Source organism: Neovison vison, chromosome 3, assembly GCF_020171115.1.
Source record: "Neovison vison isolate M4711 chromosome 3, ASM_NN_V1, whole genome shotgun sequence".
Taxonomy (NCBI): Eukaryota; Metazoa; Chordata; class Mammalia; order Carnivora; family Mustelidae; genus Neogale; species Neogale vison.
The window spans coordinates 198,980,905-198,998,690 of NC_058093.1; the positions used below are offsets into that span (position 1 = coordinate 198,980,905).

The 17,786-nt window shown below is 52.4% G+C and overlaps 1 protein-coding gene across 1 annotated transcript in view; it reads left to right on the forward strand.

Annotated features, from left to right (window-relative positions):
• The first annotated feature begins 5,383 nt into the window (after positions 1-5,383).
• Positions 5,384-17,786, forward strand: part of AACS (acetoacetyl-CoA synthetase) — a 54,044-nt gene continuing 41,641 nt past the window's right edge. The window contains exons 1-3 of the mRNA XM_044243537.1: positions 5,384-5,594; positions 12,105-12,208; positions 14,325-14,445. Coding sequence (XP_044099472.1) covers positions 5,462-5,594; positions 12,105-12,208; positions 14,325-14,445 — 358 coding nt within the window. The 5' untranslated portion in view covers positions 5,384-5,461. The remainder of the gene's footprint in view (positions 5,595-12,104; positions 12,209-14,324; positions 14,446-17,786) is intronic.

Genomic DNA, 17,786 nt, shown 5'->3' on the forward strand with positions numbered 1-17,786 from the left:
TGCCCTGAGTATTGATAAACATTTCTTTGCATTTTTTTAAATGTTTCTTTAACATGTATGTATTCCTAAACCAGATATTTTGGGTTTTGCCTGCTTTTTCCCTTTCTGTAAAAGTCTGTACACTTCTGAGGCTTGCTTTTTTGCTCAACATATTGATCCCTGTGCTGCCCCATCTACGTACAGAGCATCCCCCTTTGGCTGCTGCACAGTATTCATTGGATGACTGTCCCACCACCTATGTACCCCTCTTCTTGCATTGTGACCACATTTCCCCCTCTGCTTTCTTCTGTGGTTGGAGAGGAGATGGTTGAACTTCGGGACATCCCTTTAGGCACATCTGGCCCTTGGTAGCTGGCTTCCACTGGATTTCCACAGCCTGGTGTGTGGCTGGGGAGGGTTGAGGCAACTATACTCCAGAGGCCAGAAAAAGAAAATCCTCCAACAACCCTTTTGCCTGATGAACTCAGGGAACTTGGACTCACTCTTCACCTTTCTCCCGGACCAGCCCGAGAGAGCCTCATGTGTCAGCAGCTGTAGCAAATGGAAATATGTCAGTTTCATTGCCCCTTCCTTTCCCCACCAGATCCTAAGCATTACTCCTTTGGTTATGACTTGGGGAATGTCACTTCTATGCCAGATGTTGTTCTCATCCTGTCTGGCCCCCAAGCACTGCTATCCACTATCTGACCCCACACGATATCCTCTTGGATAGATATCCAAAATATCTCTATGTACAGATAGATATTTAAAGAAGTATCTTTGAGCTTATATTCATATACAGGTACCTGGATCTCTCTCTCTCCCCTTCCCAGTATCTCCCACCTTTCCACCCTAGTCAAGCCCCATGATACCCCATGTGAACCTCTGCATTATCTCCCTCCATCCTACTCAAACTCAACCCCACTCACTCTGTTATGGCACAGCAGCTAGAATAATGCTTTCAAAATATATGTCGTAACATCGCCCAACTCAAAACTTTCCAAAGGCTTCTAATCACATTTGAAATAAAATCCACAGTCCTTTCCCGGTCGCATCTCAAGGTCCCAGATACCCGCTTCTATTTGATTGTGCCAAGCATAACTCAGGGCCTTTGCACTTACTATGTCCTCTCTCGATCCTAGGACCGAGATCATGACCTGAGCCGAAGGCAGAGGCTTAACCCACTGAGCCACTCAGGCACCCCTGAAACTCTCGGTTTATTTTTAAAATGATTTTATTTATTTATTTGAGAAAGAGTGAGCACGTGGGAGAGAGTGAGCGCGCGGGCACAAGGGTGGTGGGGAGCAGAGGGACAGGGACAAGCAGATTCTCCAATGAGCAGGGAGCCTGATGTGGGGCTCAATCAGAAGACCCTGGGATCATGACCTGAGCCAAAGGCAGACATTTAACTGACTGAGCCACCCAAATGCCCCTAAAGCCCTCAGTTTAAAAAAAAGATGTCCATTTAAGCCTATGATGAAACTTTTTGATGTCAACTTAAGTCAGGATACAATCACTTGGGTTGAGCACCATCCTCTTAGGAGAGACTCCAGAGTTGGATTTTGTGGTGTTTCAAGCAGGTGAGTAGCTCTCAGAGCTGGTGTTACTTCCCAGCTATCTCTCTGAGGACAGATATTTTGGTTTCTTTTCCAGCTGCACAATAGCATCATGGCATTTCTTTCTATGTGGACAGAGAAATATCATGCTTTGGGAAGAGAGGAGAAAAAATGAGATTCATATCATCAAAACCATGTGGACTTTCAGATAGCCTTGCCTTGTGCCCCAACCATGGTGGCACTCCCCTTCCAGACCACCAGTTTGGGCCTTTTTGGAAAACTCTTCTCCACTTCCAAACACTCATGCTTTTCTCTTGAAGTTGCCTTCAACGTATCCCAGAGGACCCAATATGTTTTCATCATTTCCTATATTGGTTAGTGGTCACCTTATAATAGCAAGACCTCTGAAAGATGGAAAGCCCAACTTAATGCACACGAGGGTGGAAGAAATAAAAAGAAATGTAGGTAACATTTTATGTGAGGGAATAGCAGGACGCATTCCAAAGAAATGACCGGAAGGTCCACCCTCTGATGAAGTGAGTACAGGGCATCTGGCCTGGCAAATTTCTGCATTAAGAAGTTTTGAAGTATCTAGAACAGGAGCGGGGAGCACAGGTCGGGAGTGTGGTGTGTACATAGTACCAATCTAGGGTTGTCTCAGTGCTTCCGTGAGTTAAGTCTCCAGCTCTTGATTTCAGATCAGATCATGATCTCAGTGTCATGGAGTCTGCTTAAGATTCTCTTCCCCTGGGGCTCCTAGGTGGCTCAGTGGGTTGAGTCTCTGCCTTCAGCTCAGGTCATGATCTCGGGGTCCTGGGATCAAGCCCCAAGTTGGGCTCTCTGCTTGGTGGAGAGTTTGCTTCTCCCTCTTCCTATGTCCTGTCTCTCTCTCAAGAAAATAAATCTGGGGACCCCTGGGTGGCTCAGTGGGTTAAAGCCTCTGCCTTTGACTCAGGTCATGGTCTCAGGGTCCTGGGATCAAGCCCTGCATCAGGCTCTCTGCTCAGTGGGGAGCCTGGTTCCTCCTCTCTCTCTCTCTGCCTGCCTCTCTGACTACTTCTGATCTGTCAAATAAATAAATACAAATCTTAAAAAAAAAAAAAGAAAAGAAATCAAGTCTTAAAAAAAAAAAGATTCTCTACCTTTTCCTCTGTGGCCTGCCCCATGCATGCACTCTCTCTCTCCCTCACTCTCGAAAACAAAAAAACAAAAGTACCAGTCCAGATCCTTAAGTCAAAAATAAGCAACAAGTACAAGGGGAAGAAGGTAATTGCAGAGACGCAAGGAAGGTTGCACATGCAACAGAGAGTGTAAGGTTCTTGGTCAAGAAGGGCCCTTCCAGGAATGTTTCCATGTTATTATTTATTTATTTATTTTAAAGATTTTATTTATTTATTTGACAGTGAGAGAGAGAGTGTGTGTGTGTGTGTAAGCACCAGCAGGGGGAATGATAGGCAGAGGGAGGAGAAGCAGACAACCAGGTGAGCAGGGAGCCCGGTGCAGAGCTCGATCCCAGAACCCCAGCACTGAGACCCGAGTGGAAGGCAGATGCTTCACCGACTGAGCCATGCGGGTGCCCCAATGCTTCCATTTTAAATGGGAAGAACTTTTTTGAATCTCTTCTTCCCCTTCTCTGATCTTGTTAAGAAGGATATGGGACGGCAAGGTGAGGCCTGAAAAGGTATTTCCAAAGGTTTGCGTGTGTCTCAAAGTGTTGAAAGGGTGATGACCAAGTACCCAGGTATTTTGGCTATAGCTTACCTCTCCCTTCGGTTCCCCTACAGAGGCTGTCCTGGTTGGGTAGGCCAGGCTGAAGGGATCAAGGATGAATCAAGTGGTCATCAGGCTTATAAATCCAGCCCTCTGCCCACTCCATGAGAATCGGCCAATCCCCTACTGAAACTCCTATTTGCATGCCCCAGGAAGAGGAGGTCTATGCTTTACATAGCAGAACCCCCTTTCCTAGCCCACGGCAAGCACACGCTAGGCATTTCTGAATGAATGACTGTTGATTGATCTCCTATTATCGATCAGGCTCTGGGAACCGTGGTGAACTGGTGAAACAAGGATTTTGCTCCTGTGGAATTTGCATTCCAGGGTCCAAGAAATAAGCATGAATCCCTCAAAGATGACTCTCCTTCCAGGTCAAGATGAACTCATGCCTTCACAAAGGTGATAACTCAAACACAGAGCCAGAGCTGGCCTTAGGACTTGGAGCTCAAGGGAACGAGGTATTCTGGAAGTCATGTTTCTATAGCAAGCATCCTGTTTTAAATGAGAACCGATTTTATTCATGGCGATTGAGAGGTGGAAGCTGTTTCTGATTTAGTGGTGGGGTTGCTTCATAAAACCCCAACACAGGAAAAAAAGAAAAAAAAAAAAGCGTGCCCCGGAGAAGCTGACTGGGTTGCTCTGAGAATAAGTTACAAGGAATACAGGGAGGTCCGTAGCACAGCGCCAACCAACATACAGTAGGAATGCAATAAATAAACCTTCAAAATATGCCTCCAAATATGCTCTTTTTCCACATCTGCCACTTGGTCCAGCCACCATAATTTCTCTCTCTCTCTCTTTAAACGTTTTATTTATTTATTTGCAGAGAGAAAGAGAGGGAGCACAAGCAGGGGGAGAGGGAGAGAGGGAAGCAGACTCCCTGCCAAGCAAGAAGCCCCCTGCAGGGCTTGATTCCAGGACCCTGGGACCATGGCCCCAGCCCAAGGCAGATGCCCAACCAGCTCAACCACCCAAGTGCCCCACCATCATCTCTTCTAACATCATCCTAACTGGTCTCCCTGCTTATATACCTGCTCCCTGAAATCTATTTTCAATTCAGCAGCCAGAGGAGTTCCTTTTACAGCTACAGTCAGAACATGACCTTGTACCGCTCAAAACCCTCAGTGATCTCATCTTGCCCATGGTAAAAGCTGATCTTCATAATTCTCAGGGGCCACTTGCAGCTGCCATTCTTCCTTCATTGATTTTATCTTCTACCCCAGGTCTCTCAAGTCAAAGAAAAAGGCTGGACACTTCACTAGTTCTCTAACCACACCCAACACTCCTGCCTCAGGGCCTTTGCACCTGCTGTCATCTCCGCCTGGAAACTTTCCCCCAGATACTGAAGAGCTCATTACACCTGTCACCTGCTTCAAGTCACCTTTTCAGTGGGCTCTTCCCTGACAACTCTATTTAAATAGAAACACTCCTCTTCCCGTTTTTTCTATTCTTCCTTGCTTTCTTTCCATAGTAATTAACACTTTTTATTATATGGATAACCGTATACGTATTATCTATACTACACTCATTGGTGTGCCGTATACTTTATTGTATGCGTTATGCTATGTATGACGTATATAGGACATCTTCTCCACCTCGTCTCTCCTGCTGACCCCGGGCAGGAACTTTGCTTCCTTCACTGCTGTATCCGCACAGCCCTGCACGGTGCCTGGTACCCACCAGGCGCTTGGTAAATAATCCGCAGGAAGAACAAATCAATAGCGAATGAATGAGCACAGGAATGAGTCAGAGCCTCTAGCTCCCTTCTTCCCGTGCTGCTTTAACCCCTTCATGCCCCAGGTAAGGATGGGGAGCTCGGGAGCAACGCGCCTGCGCAGCTCCGCCCACCGCGCGCGCGCGGGTTCGAGTCCCGGCGGCAGCAGGGCGCGGCGGCGAGCACTCCTTTGCGAGCGGGACACCGGCGGAGGGTTACACGCGGAGGGGCGGGGCCGGAGAGGGGCGGGGCCGGATGGGGGCGGGGCCTGCCGGGGATCCCGCGGACGGCGCCAGCGCTGCGCTCAGTCGCGCTGCCTGTTCCCGGTCCGCGCGGCTGACCCGCCGCCCCGGGACCCCGCCGCCCCGCCTGCCGCCCCGGGCCCGCTCCCAGCCCGGTTCCCGGTCCCAGCGCAGCGCACGCCGCCCCCGCCGCAGCCATGTCCAAGCAGCCGCGGGCCGGCCGGGAGGAGATCCTGGAGTGCCAGGTGATGTGGGAGCCTGACAGCAAGAAGAACACGCAGATGGACCGCTTCCGGGCGGCCGTGGGCGCCGCCAGCGGCCTGGCGCTGGGTGAGTGCCGGCACGCGGCCCGGGGGCTCCGCGGCCACCACCGCCTCTCCACACACCCCCCCCGCCCCGCCCCGGGCCGTGGCCTCGGGGTCCGAGGGGCCCCCTGGCAGGGGGACTCCCCTCCCTGGGGACCGGGGCGCCGCCTTCTCCGGGGCGTTGCTGTCAGGGCCCCTGCTGCTCGTTGGAATAATCCCCTGATTCTCAGTTTCCCTGTTCCGGGGCTTGGAGGAGCCACCGGAATAGTGGGGGCTCCCTCTCCAGGGCGTGGGGCGCTTTGTGACGGTGGGGTTTGCCCCCTTGTCTGTGCAGGAGTTTTCCTGACTGTAGCATCTATGTCCCTGGGAGGGGGTTCTATGTCCCTGGGAGGGGTCCCCACCTGCCCCCGCTTCCCCACATGCCCCCCACCCCCACCCCGCCTTGGAACCCCTGGGGATTGAGATCCCTGGCTAGTCTTCTAGTTGTGAGATGAGGTGCTCCCTGGGGTCTTGCACTCTGGCCTGGGGGGAGCTTCCTCCCAGACATGGGGGCTTTCTGACTTCTAGCTCTTCTCCTGTGTTTGTGGAGTCCTCTTGCCTGCCGGTATCACCTTGTGTTGTCCCCTCCTAGTCCCCCCAGCCTGAGCTTACTGAAGGGCTAGCGTGGAATTCAGGCACCTAGGAGAAGGAAGGTCAGGTACAGCCTTTGGGGTTGGGGCGAGCCTCCTTCCCGTCCTGTTTACACTCCCAGCCGCCTGCAGACCTAGTCACGGGCCCTCCCTCCAGCCGCCACCCTGGCTCTCAGAAACCACCCCGGCTGCATGTGGGCTGGGCGGACGAGGCCCTTTTTCTGGGTGAGAAGCACCTGCTCGCGCTTCCCTCCAACTCTGGCGGGCTTGTCCGACTTCCTTCAGGGCTTTTCAGCTCCTCATGGGCACTTTCCTCCCTTCGTGGCCCTCAGCTGGCTTCTGGGACTCCTGTATTCCTGGCCGGGGCATCTCCGTTCTCAGCCATCCTCCCAGAAGTGGAGACTAGGTCGTCTTCCCTGCCTAGGCAGTCCTGGGCAACGCTACCTTCCTTCTTAATCCTCCGCTTTCCGTGGGGGCCTTGTTCCCTCCCCCCTGAACACTGGCTGGCTTCCCTGCTTCCTGCTTTTCCTTCCTCCTCCCTTCGGTACACGCTGCTTGCCTTGCTGGAGCACAGGTCTGACTTTGTCTCTCCTTGGCGCAGAGGCTCACAAGGGCCCCTTGTTGACCACGGAATAGCAGACAGTGCCACCTGGCAGCTTCCAAGCCCTCCCCCGTAGGATGGATGTGTAGCTTCCACTGAGCCCCTTCCCTTGGGGGACCCAGCTCTCTCCCTCCCTCCCTCCTGCTCCCTAGAAAGGGAGCACCTTGGAGACAGATGTGGCTTATTACCCGGGAGCTTCTCAGGTAGTAGTTGGTAAATTAACATGTGTCGGGCTGGGGGAGAACAGACCTGATTCCCTCTCCCCTAAGAAGAGCCAAGAGTGGAGCATGCATCTGCGTAAACTCTCCTCCGTTCCGTCTCTCGTTCCTGTGCCAGCAGTAGCCTAATACTCTTCTCCTGTGCTTAACTGGCTGTGCCGCTTTAGGAAACGATTGCACAGGAGTTGTGATGCAGGCGAGACACCCTGGCCTGGATTTCAAACTGGCTCCACCACTTCTCGCTGTGATCACGAGAAGTCCGCGGATCTTCCCGAGCCTCACTTTCCCCGGCTGTAAGATGGGCATGGCGAGAGGAGCCGTGTCAGTGGCTGGTGTGAGGGTGACTGGAGGCCCTCGCGCCCAGCGGTCCTCTGCACCTGGCTGGCCCGCGGGCCGCTCTGTGAACACTGCCAAGCACGGGTGGCTCCCAGTCGGCCAGCTCGGCCCCAGACTGGACCTGAAGACTTGGCTGGGGCGACTCACACCCTGGAGACTCCATAGATAAGGCGGGATTTCCAACTTTGTTTGAAAACCCAAAGGCCTGTGATGCCGGGTCTGTGTCCCCACGTGGTGGTGGGAAGCGGGGCTGAGTGGGGTTCACTTCTTGGTCTGGGGGGCTTTGGAGCTTGGCATTCGTCTCTTCCTCCCCTTCCACTCCCAAGGGCCGGGCCAGCCTGCCGCTTCTCTCCCTTCCAGAAGGCCAGCCCTGGAGGTTTGGGCCTTTAAGAGCCAACTCACATGGCTGCCTTGTTTTGGATCGTTGTCTTCGAATGTTTTCTTCTTTCATCAGCTCTCCAGATGCGTGTAATTTGGACTTTCATTTTGCTTCGCCTTTTCATGAATTCGTGAGGATTCTAAGTCTTAAAGGCTATGCCCTTGAACTTGCAGCCTCTGAGCGACAGCCCCCACCCTCCAGGTCTTGTGTGTAGTGGTATGTGGTATTGAGCAATGCCGTCCCTCCTTGTACAGGGACGCATCTTCACGGGATGCTTCCATTGTGTTCAGCCTTGAGGACGGACGGCTGGGGGGCAGTCTCCTGCCTGGCTACCTGGGCACGAGGAGCCTGTCCCCCAAGACTGTGGTTGGCATGAGGTTTCTGTCCCCGCGATTCAGGAGCTGGTCGGCCTGGGCTCTTTTTCCCGCTACTGGGGACATTGGTTGGTTTTTTTGTTACCGCTTCTAGCGGAGCTCACCTGAGAACTCCCGGTAAGCCCCTGTAGACCTGGGGCAGGGGGACCCGGATCACCTATGGAGCGGTTCCCAGATGCCGCCCAGCCTACATGCCTGTGATGTGAGGCCTCTTTCGCGAGACCACCCCCGCCCCCCCGCCGGGTGCGTGCTGCCTGCACCAGCCTCCCGTGATTCGGGGAGGGACACCCGCTTCAAAATGCCAGTGGTTTGGTGGCCTGGGCTGCAAGCTACGATCAGGTCCACGCTCCAGCAGCTGGGAGGGCGTCTGCCTGCAAAGGGAAGGCTGGGTCCCTGGTCCCAAACAGCTCCAGTGCAGCTGGAGGAGGAGGCTCGTGCAGACTGGCAGTGCTGCTGGTGAGTCAGTAGCAAGCGCCGGCGCACTGGCAGCCTCCCAGGTGCTCTGCCACGTGCTGGCTCTGTCGGGCTGGATCTGGAGCTGAGACCTGGAGGTGCGGGCTGGTGAAAATTCTCGTAGGTGGAGAGGAAGAAGGGGGTGAAGGGAAAGCAAAACTTGCACATGCAGATGCTTCTGGGGACCCAGCGGGCGATGGAGGCAATACCAGTCAACTTGTAGCGGGGGCTTTCTGTGCATCTGCGGACTCGGTCCTCTGTAAACTGGCCAGGTGGGGGCTGCTGGCACCCCCATTCCCCAGCTGGGAAAGCAGCAGCTCCATCCTGGCTGGGATGTTGCAGCTGTGAGTAGCCCACCTGTAGTTTTTTTCCAGAATCATTAGTCTCTACTGTGTTATGTGGCCTCTCACCTCTGGGGGAGTGGGGGGGCAGCTTTCACCCAGCTCTGTTGCTGCTTGTCACTACGTGGTGTGACGGTGCCTTAGTGATCCAGGAGAGGAAGTTGGGCGCTGTGCTCTCTGTTAGGACCTGGACTTGGAAGTCACCCTTGGTCATTTCTGTACTATCCTGTTGGTGATGCAGATGAGTCCTGCTCAGTGTGGGGAGGGGACAGCCCAGGGATGTCAGGGCAGGTGGTGAGAAGCAGGGGCCGGCCACAGCTGTTCTCCTGTGTCAGACCAGGCAAGGACACTGAATTTCATTTGGAACCTGACTTTAGGACGTTGGAAGCTAGTTCGGGTTCTTCATGAACACCGTGTAGACGGAACCACACAGGCCCGTGGAGGGGGTCACTTGGGCTTCAGGGGTGCAGCCTGTGAGTGGGGCCAGGAGTGTGTGAGCAGAAGCCGAAAGGGGCCCCTGCTTGTCCCTGATGACTTGGCTGGGTCGTCGGTGGGGAAGAAGTCTCTGTACCTCGTCCTTCCATTTCTCTGCTGTACTCTGTGGTCTTCATAATGTTAGGGGGCTGTTGGGACCGCTCGGTCCCCCGATTGGCAGCTGGGTGGCATCTGCCTCCCTCGGGGATGCTGCTGGTAACTCCCTCTTGATGGGTGTTTGAAGCCTTCTGTGGAGGTGTGGGTGTCAAGCCTCTGGTCCATTCTCGTGCGAGCCTGGAGGAGTTTTTGGTGTTGGAACTCTTTGCCGTTTATGAGGGTCAAGGTGACCCAAACCAAACAAACAAAAGACTGGGAGAGAATGGAGCTGCGGGCCGGTTTGCCTGGTGTGACTTCCCCAGCGCAGGCGGGGCGGAGGCTCCTCTCCCGCCCCCGTTCTGGACCAGAGTCCCGCTCATGAACACTTCTGTGTACTTGCACTTCCCCAGGTCTTAGGCCACACCGTCCTGTCCACTAACTAGCCTGGCGTGGGACGTGCTCCTGCGAGCCAGCAATGACTCTGGGGGCTGACACGCCAGGTACCTCCTCTCTGCCAAGCTCTGTTCTTAGTGCTTTGTATGTTTTGACTCTTTCAGTCCTGACCATGATGCTGTGACAAGTACCATTCTCTTCCTTTTTTTTTTTAAAATTTATTTATTTGACAGACAGAGATAACAAGTAAGCAGAGAGGCAGGCAGAGAGAGAGGGGGAAGCAGGCTCCCTGCTTAGCAGAGAGCCCGATGCAGGGCTCGATCCCAGGACCCTGGGATCATGACCTGAGCTGAAGGCAGAGGCTTTAAATCACTGAGTCACCCATGCGCCCCCATTCTCTTCCTTTGATGGAGGAGAAACTGGGGTCCAGAGATGACTGATTGCTCATCCGGGCTCACAGGGAGAGTGGCAGGATCTGAACCTGGCTGGTCACCCTCCGGAGCCTATGTCTTTAAGCAAACGGTCTCCTACTCGTTGGGGTCACTGTTGTCCCCAGCTTGCTGGTGACAGTGCCGAGGCGCAGAGGGTGGGGCAGCTTGCCCACCGTCCTTGTAGTAAGTGGCAGAGCCGAGATTCTGATGCAGGTCCCCCAGCCCCGCCCTGGAACACGGGGTCACCTCTCCATGGTCCTGGTAGCACCCATGCCCTCCTTCAGTCGATTTCCAGGTGACACACAGGGAAACTGAGTCCCAGAGAGGCAGACTGGCCTGCCTGAGGTCCCCACGCGTGATCTCTAGAGTCATGGTTGGCCCCGGCGTTCCTGATGCCCGGTGCCTGGTGTTTTTCCCTGAGTGCTCGGTTGACCTGTTCTATGGCCCCTGGCTTGAGTAGGGGGGTGGGCAGGAGGGTGGTTCTCTGGGGGCTTGGAGGAGGTGGCCTGAAGCCCCGGTTCCCTGATCACTCTGTGACCTCTGTGCCGCCTGTCCCCATTTTGCCCCGGTTGATCCTTCTCCATCCCTGCTCAGACCCACTCAGCCAGCGCTCCTCCCAGCCGCTTGGCTTCCTCCCAGCCTGCTCACCCCGCCCTGGCTGCCAGGCCCAGCCCCTCCCCTGCAGCTCACTCCAGCTCTCAGAGGTCTCCCCCTTCCTCTGTGTACTCCCTCCCTGTCCATTCCCCAACCCCCCCCAGGACTGGCAACAGGGAGGACCATTAAGTCTTTAGCTGACTGATGGCAGCAAGAGAGTTCAGTCCAGCCATCACGTCAGGCCATTTTTTTCTGTTCCTGACACGCTGCTGGTCCTTTTCCTGCTGTTCCAATATCCTTGGAGCATTAGCGCCAAGGAGCTGGTATGATTGGAGGGCCTGCCGAAAATGTGTGGCAGTTAAAAAGGCCCAGTGAGGGGCAGGGACTTTCCCCAGGTCTTAGGATGGGAACCCGGTAGGAAGAGCTTTCCATTAGTGTAAAAGCTGGAGAGAAGGATATATTGGCTTGTGCCTAAAGTCTGGAAGGACGCACAAATCTCTAACTGGTTACTTCTGGGCAGGAAAAGTTAGATGATTGGGGGACAAGATGGAGAAGGACTTTTCCTGAAGGACCTTCTATACTCTTTTTGTCTTGAATCGTGCAAATGTATTGCTTATTAAAATAAAATAAATACCATTCTTCCCTCCCCACAAACAGTTACTGGCACAAGAAGTCATCAGTAAGCTCCTAGTTTTGCACTTCCTGATTTTCAGATCTACTGGATACGATTTTCCAGTTTGTACAGTGTAATAATAGCAAGCTTAATGGAGTTCTTATTCAGCCCAAGGCTCTGTTCTAGCATCTGTCTCGTGCATGTGTTCATGCTTATTTAAGTCCTCCCAATAGCACTGTCAAGAGCGGGTGCTCTTAACCATCTCCATTTCACAGACGGGGAAACCGAGACACAGTGTGCTCAAGTAACGTCCACAAGGTCACACAGCTAATAAACGGCCCAGGCGGGATTTGAACCCGGGCCTTGTGGCTCCAGAGTCCATGTTCTTAGGCACATTGGTTGGAATATAACATCACTGGCCAGTTTGCTCGGGGCAGGGGGGCAAGAATTAAGATACTCCACCTTCCCCAGACCATTTCTTGTTGGATACCTTCGAACCGCTCAGCCATAACTGTAATTCCTTAGGTGTGTCTGTCTTCTCACTGAGCTGCCAGAACTTTCTAAGCTTGGTTTGACCCATGTGCCATTTTATTTTATTTTTAGAAAATTATGATGACTTATACCACTGGTCAGTTGAATCATATCCAGACTTCTGGGCAGAGTTCTGGAAATTCAGTGGAATTGTCTTCTCACGCATGTATGATGAGGTAAGTAGGGATTTTACTTAAGCATTCCCTTTTCATGGTTATGTTCCAAAATAAAGTGTTCATTTTGGGGAATACTGAATCATATTTTCTTCTTTTTTTTTTTTTTTTTTTAAGATTTTATTTATTTGACAGAGAGAAATCACAAGCAGGCAGAGAGGCAGGCAGAGAGAGAGGAGAAAGCAGGTTCCCTGCGGAGCAGAGAGCCCGACGTGGGGCTCGATCCCAGGACCCCAGGATCATGACCTGAGCCGAAGGCAGAGGCTTTAACCCACTGAGCCACCCAGGCACCCCGTTTTCTTCTTTTTTTAAAAAAGATTTTATTTGACAGACAGAGATCACAAGCAGGCAGAGAGGCAGGCAGAGAAAGAGGGGGGAAGCAGGCTCCCCGCTGAGCAGAGAGCCCGATGCGGGGCTTGATCCCAGGACCCCGAGATCATGACCTGAGCCAAAGGCAGAGGCTTTAACCCACTGAGCCACCCAGGTGCCCCTGAATCATATTTTCTTTTGACACCTCACATCAGTGTGAAAAAATCATTGCTCTAGAAAGTTGGCAGAAAATTGTGTTGAGGTCAATCTAATTGTGATAAAATACATATATTGTGGTAAAATACAAAATACATATAACACAATTTCCCATCTTAACCTTTAGTTAACCTTAACCACTTTAGTGTCCAGTTCAGTGGTGTTTAAATACGTTCACATTATTGGGACGCCTGGGTGACTCAGTCGTTAAGCTTCTGCCTTCGGCTCAGGTCATGATCTCAGGGTCCTGGGATCGAGCCCCGTGTCGGGCTCCCTGCTTAGTGGGAACCTGCTTTTCCCTCTCCCTCTGCTGCTTCTCCTGCTCTTCTCTGTCAAATACGTAGATAAAATCTTTAAAAAATACATTCACATTATTGTTGTTGTTTTTATAAGATTTTACTTATGTATTTGACAGACAGAGATCACAAGGAGGCAGAGAGAAAGGAGGAAGCAGGCTCCCTGCTGAGCAGAGAGCCCGATATGGGGCTCGATCCCAGGACCCTGGGATCCTGACCTGAGCTGAAGGCAGAGGCTTTAACCCACTAAGCCACCCAGGTGCCCCTATTGTTTTTTTAAGTTGTCAATAGTTTTATTATTTTTTAAACCTGAAGTTCAGGGAATGTTCCAACTCCTCAGGCTGTCAGTCGATGACTATCTGAGGAAAGCCGGTCCTGTTACTCAATGTATAACTTCATTGTGTTCTTGTTTGACTGTGGGGTGAACTGTTCTGAGAGTCTTATGTGGAGGCACTTGGGGAAGGACATCAAGGTTCCATCCTGTTGAGGAAGGAGATGAGGGGCCCGGCCCTCTCTCTGGTGGGGTTGTCAGTGGGAGGGGTGGGTGGGTCCTGTAGGTCCATTTCCCAGATTTCGGTGTGTCTGGTCAGAGCCTGCGGCCCTGGACGCTGCCGCCCTGTCTTACGTCCTCTCTGTCACCTGCAGCTCTCAGTGGTGGGGCTTCATATAGGTCTGTTGAAAGAGTCCATTCGTGGGGGTAGTGTTTTCTCTTGGCGTTCATTTCTTTATTTTTTTAAACCTCATGGGGGAATAATTAGCAGTGAAACCGTATTTATTTATTTAAAGATTCCATTTATTTATTTGACAGCGAAAGACACAGCGAGAGAAGGAACACAAGCAGGGGGAGTGAGAGGCAGGCTTTTCTCTGAGCAGGGAGCCTGATGCAGGGCTCGATCCCAGGACCCGGGATCATGACCCATGCCAAAGGCAGACGTTTAAGGACTGAGCCACCCAGGCATCCAAAACCGTATATATTTGAAGTGTCCAGCGTGATGATTTGATACACAGACACACTGTGGCATTAACGCCTCCGTCACCTTACTTTCCCTGTGATGAGAATGCTGACGATCTCTTCCCGGCAACTTTCCCGTGTGAGGTCCCGTCTGATGAACTACAGGGCGCTAATGTCTTTGCAGTTACAAGCCTGGCGGCCAGTCCAGTGTTCAGTCTCTGAAACGATTTAATGATGCTTGGGGCCAGTGAGTTAGTGGGCTTCCCGGGAAGCAGAGTCACTTATGTTTATTACTGGTGTAGACCTCATCTGTGTGCTTTCTTGGTTTGCTTGGTTTGCTCCGTAGGTCGTGGACACGTCGAAAGGCATCGCAGATGTCCCCGAGTGGTTCAAAGGCAGTCGTCTAAACTACGCGGAAAACCTCCTGCGGCACAAAGAGAATGACCGAGTTGCCCTATATGCTGCAAGTGAGTCCCCTTGGATCTTCCTCTCTCCGTGTCCTGGGTGACACTCACACAGGGCCACGAGGCCGGAGAGGCTCTGAAGTAGTCAGATCGCTGTGCGTGTTTTCAAACAATGTCTTGGCACCTGTTTTTTTTCCCCTTTTTTATTTCTTAAAAAGTACATAACGTTAAACGTCCTGTCTGAACCATTTTTAAGCGTACAGCTCAGTAGCGTTGGGTGTCTTCCCGTTGTGGCGCTTCAGCTCTCTGGAACGTTTCCATCCTGCGACACTGACCCTCGCTTGCCCCCCTTCCTGTTTTGGTATGGTGTCCTCAGAGTCCACCCATGTAGTTGTGTGATGTTTTCCTTCTTGTTTGAGGCCTTGTGATGGTCCCTTGTTCAGATACCCGACATCTTGTTTGTCTCTTGGTCTGTCACGGGGCACCTGGGTCGCTCTCACCTGCTGGCTGTTGTGAATCAGGCTATGACAAACACAGGTGTGCACGTAGCTCCTTGAGGTCCGGCTCTAGATCCTTTTGGACAGATACCCAGAGCTGGATCGTATGTTGAGTCTCTGTTTCATTTCCCGAGGAGGTTCCTCCATATGGTTCCCCTAACCGGTGCTCTTGGCACCTTTCCGACATCATTCGGACCTCTGTTGACTTTCTCTTATTGCTGAGAAAGGGTGGGGACAGTCATGTGATCATGTTTTATGGGAGAAATGGAGACACCAAATATTAAAGTAGCCAGCTCAGAGTCACTGGGACAGTTAGCGGGGGAAACCACAGCTGGGATCTCTGCCCGTTGATGTCTCCTTTGAAAATAAGGTTTAGAGAATATTCTAATTTATGTACTAGGAGGATTCTTTAAGAGTTGGCATAAAATATTTAAAATGAGGTATTTTCTTAGCGAGGAGACACTGTGGTTGGCTGCTAGTTAGGTATGTGAAATGCGGGTTTTTGTTAAACCTGAAGTACCATTGGGTTTATGTCATATTGGTAAGGTTTGAGGTGTTTTGGGGTGGATTTTCTAGGTGACTGTTTCTCCTTTGAGTAACAAAACTTTACTTAACTTATTTTATTTTTAAAAGATTTTATATATTTATTAGACAGAGATCACATGCAGACAGAGAGGCAGGCAGAGACAGAGAGAGGGGGAAGCAGGCTTCGTGCTGAGCAGAGAGCAGAGAGCTGGACACGGGGCTCGATCCCAGGACCCTGGTTTCATGACCTGAGCCAAAGGCAGAGGCTTTAACCCACTGAGCCACCCAGGCGCCCCTTACTTACTCAGTTTCGACGTAGCATGTGCTACTGTGTTGTGAGGAAGCAGCTGAGGAGACTGTTGTAGGGCAGCAGCTGAGGAGACTGAAATTCACTGGACCTTTGGTGTTCGTGACTCACAACTTCCAGTTTCGGCACGGTGACAGAATCGAATGCTGTCTACGTGTTTGCGATGGCTGTCCCTGCCTTTGCAAAGGAAACCCAGACAGCTGTGCCCCCTGCCATCACCTGCCCAGTTCTTGTGTCTTGCCACCTGTTCTCAGTCCTTCCAATCCTGGTCTACACTGCAAGTTACCCTTCGTTACCAACAGTGGTGTTACACATCAGCTAATGATGCTTGTCCAAGTGGTGCCTGAAATAGGGGTAGTTGAGCTGTAGTAGCTGTGTGACTGTGGGTGAGGCTCTTAACCTCTCTGGGTGTGTTTCTGCCTCTGTGGAACGGAGAGGAGGACAGTACGTATTCAGGAATAATGGAGAGTTTAAATGAGCGAATATGTAGACGTGTTTACGACAGTCCCCGCCTCAGGGCAAATGTGCTCCGTCTCCATTGAGATTATACCTCTGAAATCCCTGTGTGGCTTTTAAGTCCTGTCTGTCCACTTCCTGCCTTGGCTTCCCAGATCACATCTTTAGGGATGGGACCCAGGCTCACGTCTATCCTTAAAGTCTGCAGTTGCTTCTGATGTAGATTGTTGGTTACGAACCCCAGAGTCTTGTCTTTACGCAGCATTTGGGCTGTTTGGTATTATTCTGCTCCCTTCCTTAGTTCTTAGCCTGATGCAGTTTGGGCTGAGCACGTAAGTGTTCCTGGGGGCTGGGGACGCTACACCAGGCCTGCATCTCTCCCTTGCTCTTCAAGGAGGTGTTTGCCTGTCCGTCCATCCATTCACTCACTCGCTCCTCAGTGCAAGGTGCTGGGAACCTGGTGTCGAACAGAACGGCTGACCTTGTAGTGGGATGGACGGTATCAAGAAGCATGCAGATGGTCTCTGACTTAGGATGGTTCAGCTTAGGACTGATGTTACGATGGTTTCACACATTCAGTAGAAACCGCACTTGGAATTTTTTTTTTAATTATTTGTTAGAGAGAGAGAGAGAGATAGCGCATGCATGGACAAGGGGAGCAGCAAGCAGAGGCGGAGAGAGATGCAGGCTCCCTGTAGGGCAAGGAGCCCGATGTGGGACTCGATCCCAGGACCCTGGGATGATGACCTGAGCTGAAGGCAGCCACTTAACTCACTGAGCCACCCAGGCGTCCCCGCACTTGGAATTTTGAATCCAGGTCTAGTCGCGGGCTCACGATCCGCGGTCCCATGCTCTCCCGTGATGCTGGACAGCGGCTGCCGCTCCCCATCAGTCCCGCGATCACAAGGGTCCCGGACGCCCCCTACACCCTCACGGCCAAGCCGTCTGTCACTGTCAGTGCAGGAGTCAGCAAATGACACAAGAGAGTTGACACTTCCTTATAAAACAGGCTCTGTGGTGGGTGATTTTGTCCAGCGGGAGGCTCACGTCGGTGCCCTGAGCACGTGGAAGGTGGGTCGGGTGCAGCTGTGGTGGCCGCCAGTTAGGTGTGTGAAATGCAGGCACATTTTGAGTTAGAACCAGCCTTAGCTTTGTAAAATGAATGGAGGAGGACATTTACCTGGGGTTCCTTACGCCCTTGAAGTCTAATAGGAGTTGGTTTATGCCAGAGTTTCAGTAGCGAGCTGTGTGTGTGACACGGGCATGCCTGCTATGTGACCCTGGTTACCACAGCACCTGGCAGGGGACCAGCTGGAGGCACTTGGGGGGCCGCATCCTCCGGGAGGCAGAGAGTGGGAGGAGCCGGGAGAGCGACCTTCCTTCTCGTGGGATTTCAGCCACGAGAGTCATCCATGCCCTTAAGTGGCTCGTGTCCATGGTTCTCTGCATCTTCCCAGGTTGTCAGCCACCATCTCTGTCCAGTTTCTGCAGTCTCTGTCACCTCGCCTTTCTGCAGCCCCAGAACCCTCCGGTCTCTGTCTCTCCATGGGTTTGCCCATGCTGAGCATTTCTAGAGATGGGATCGTGTGGCCCCTTGTGTCTGGCCTCTCGCTTGGCCT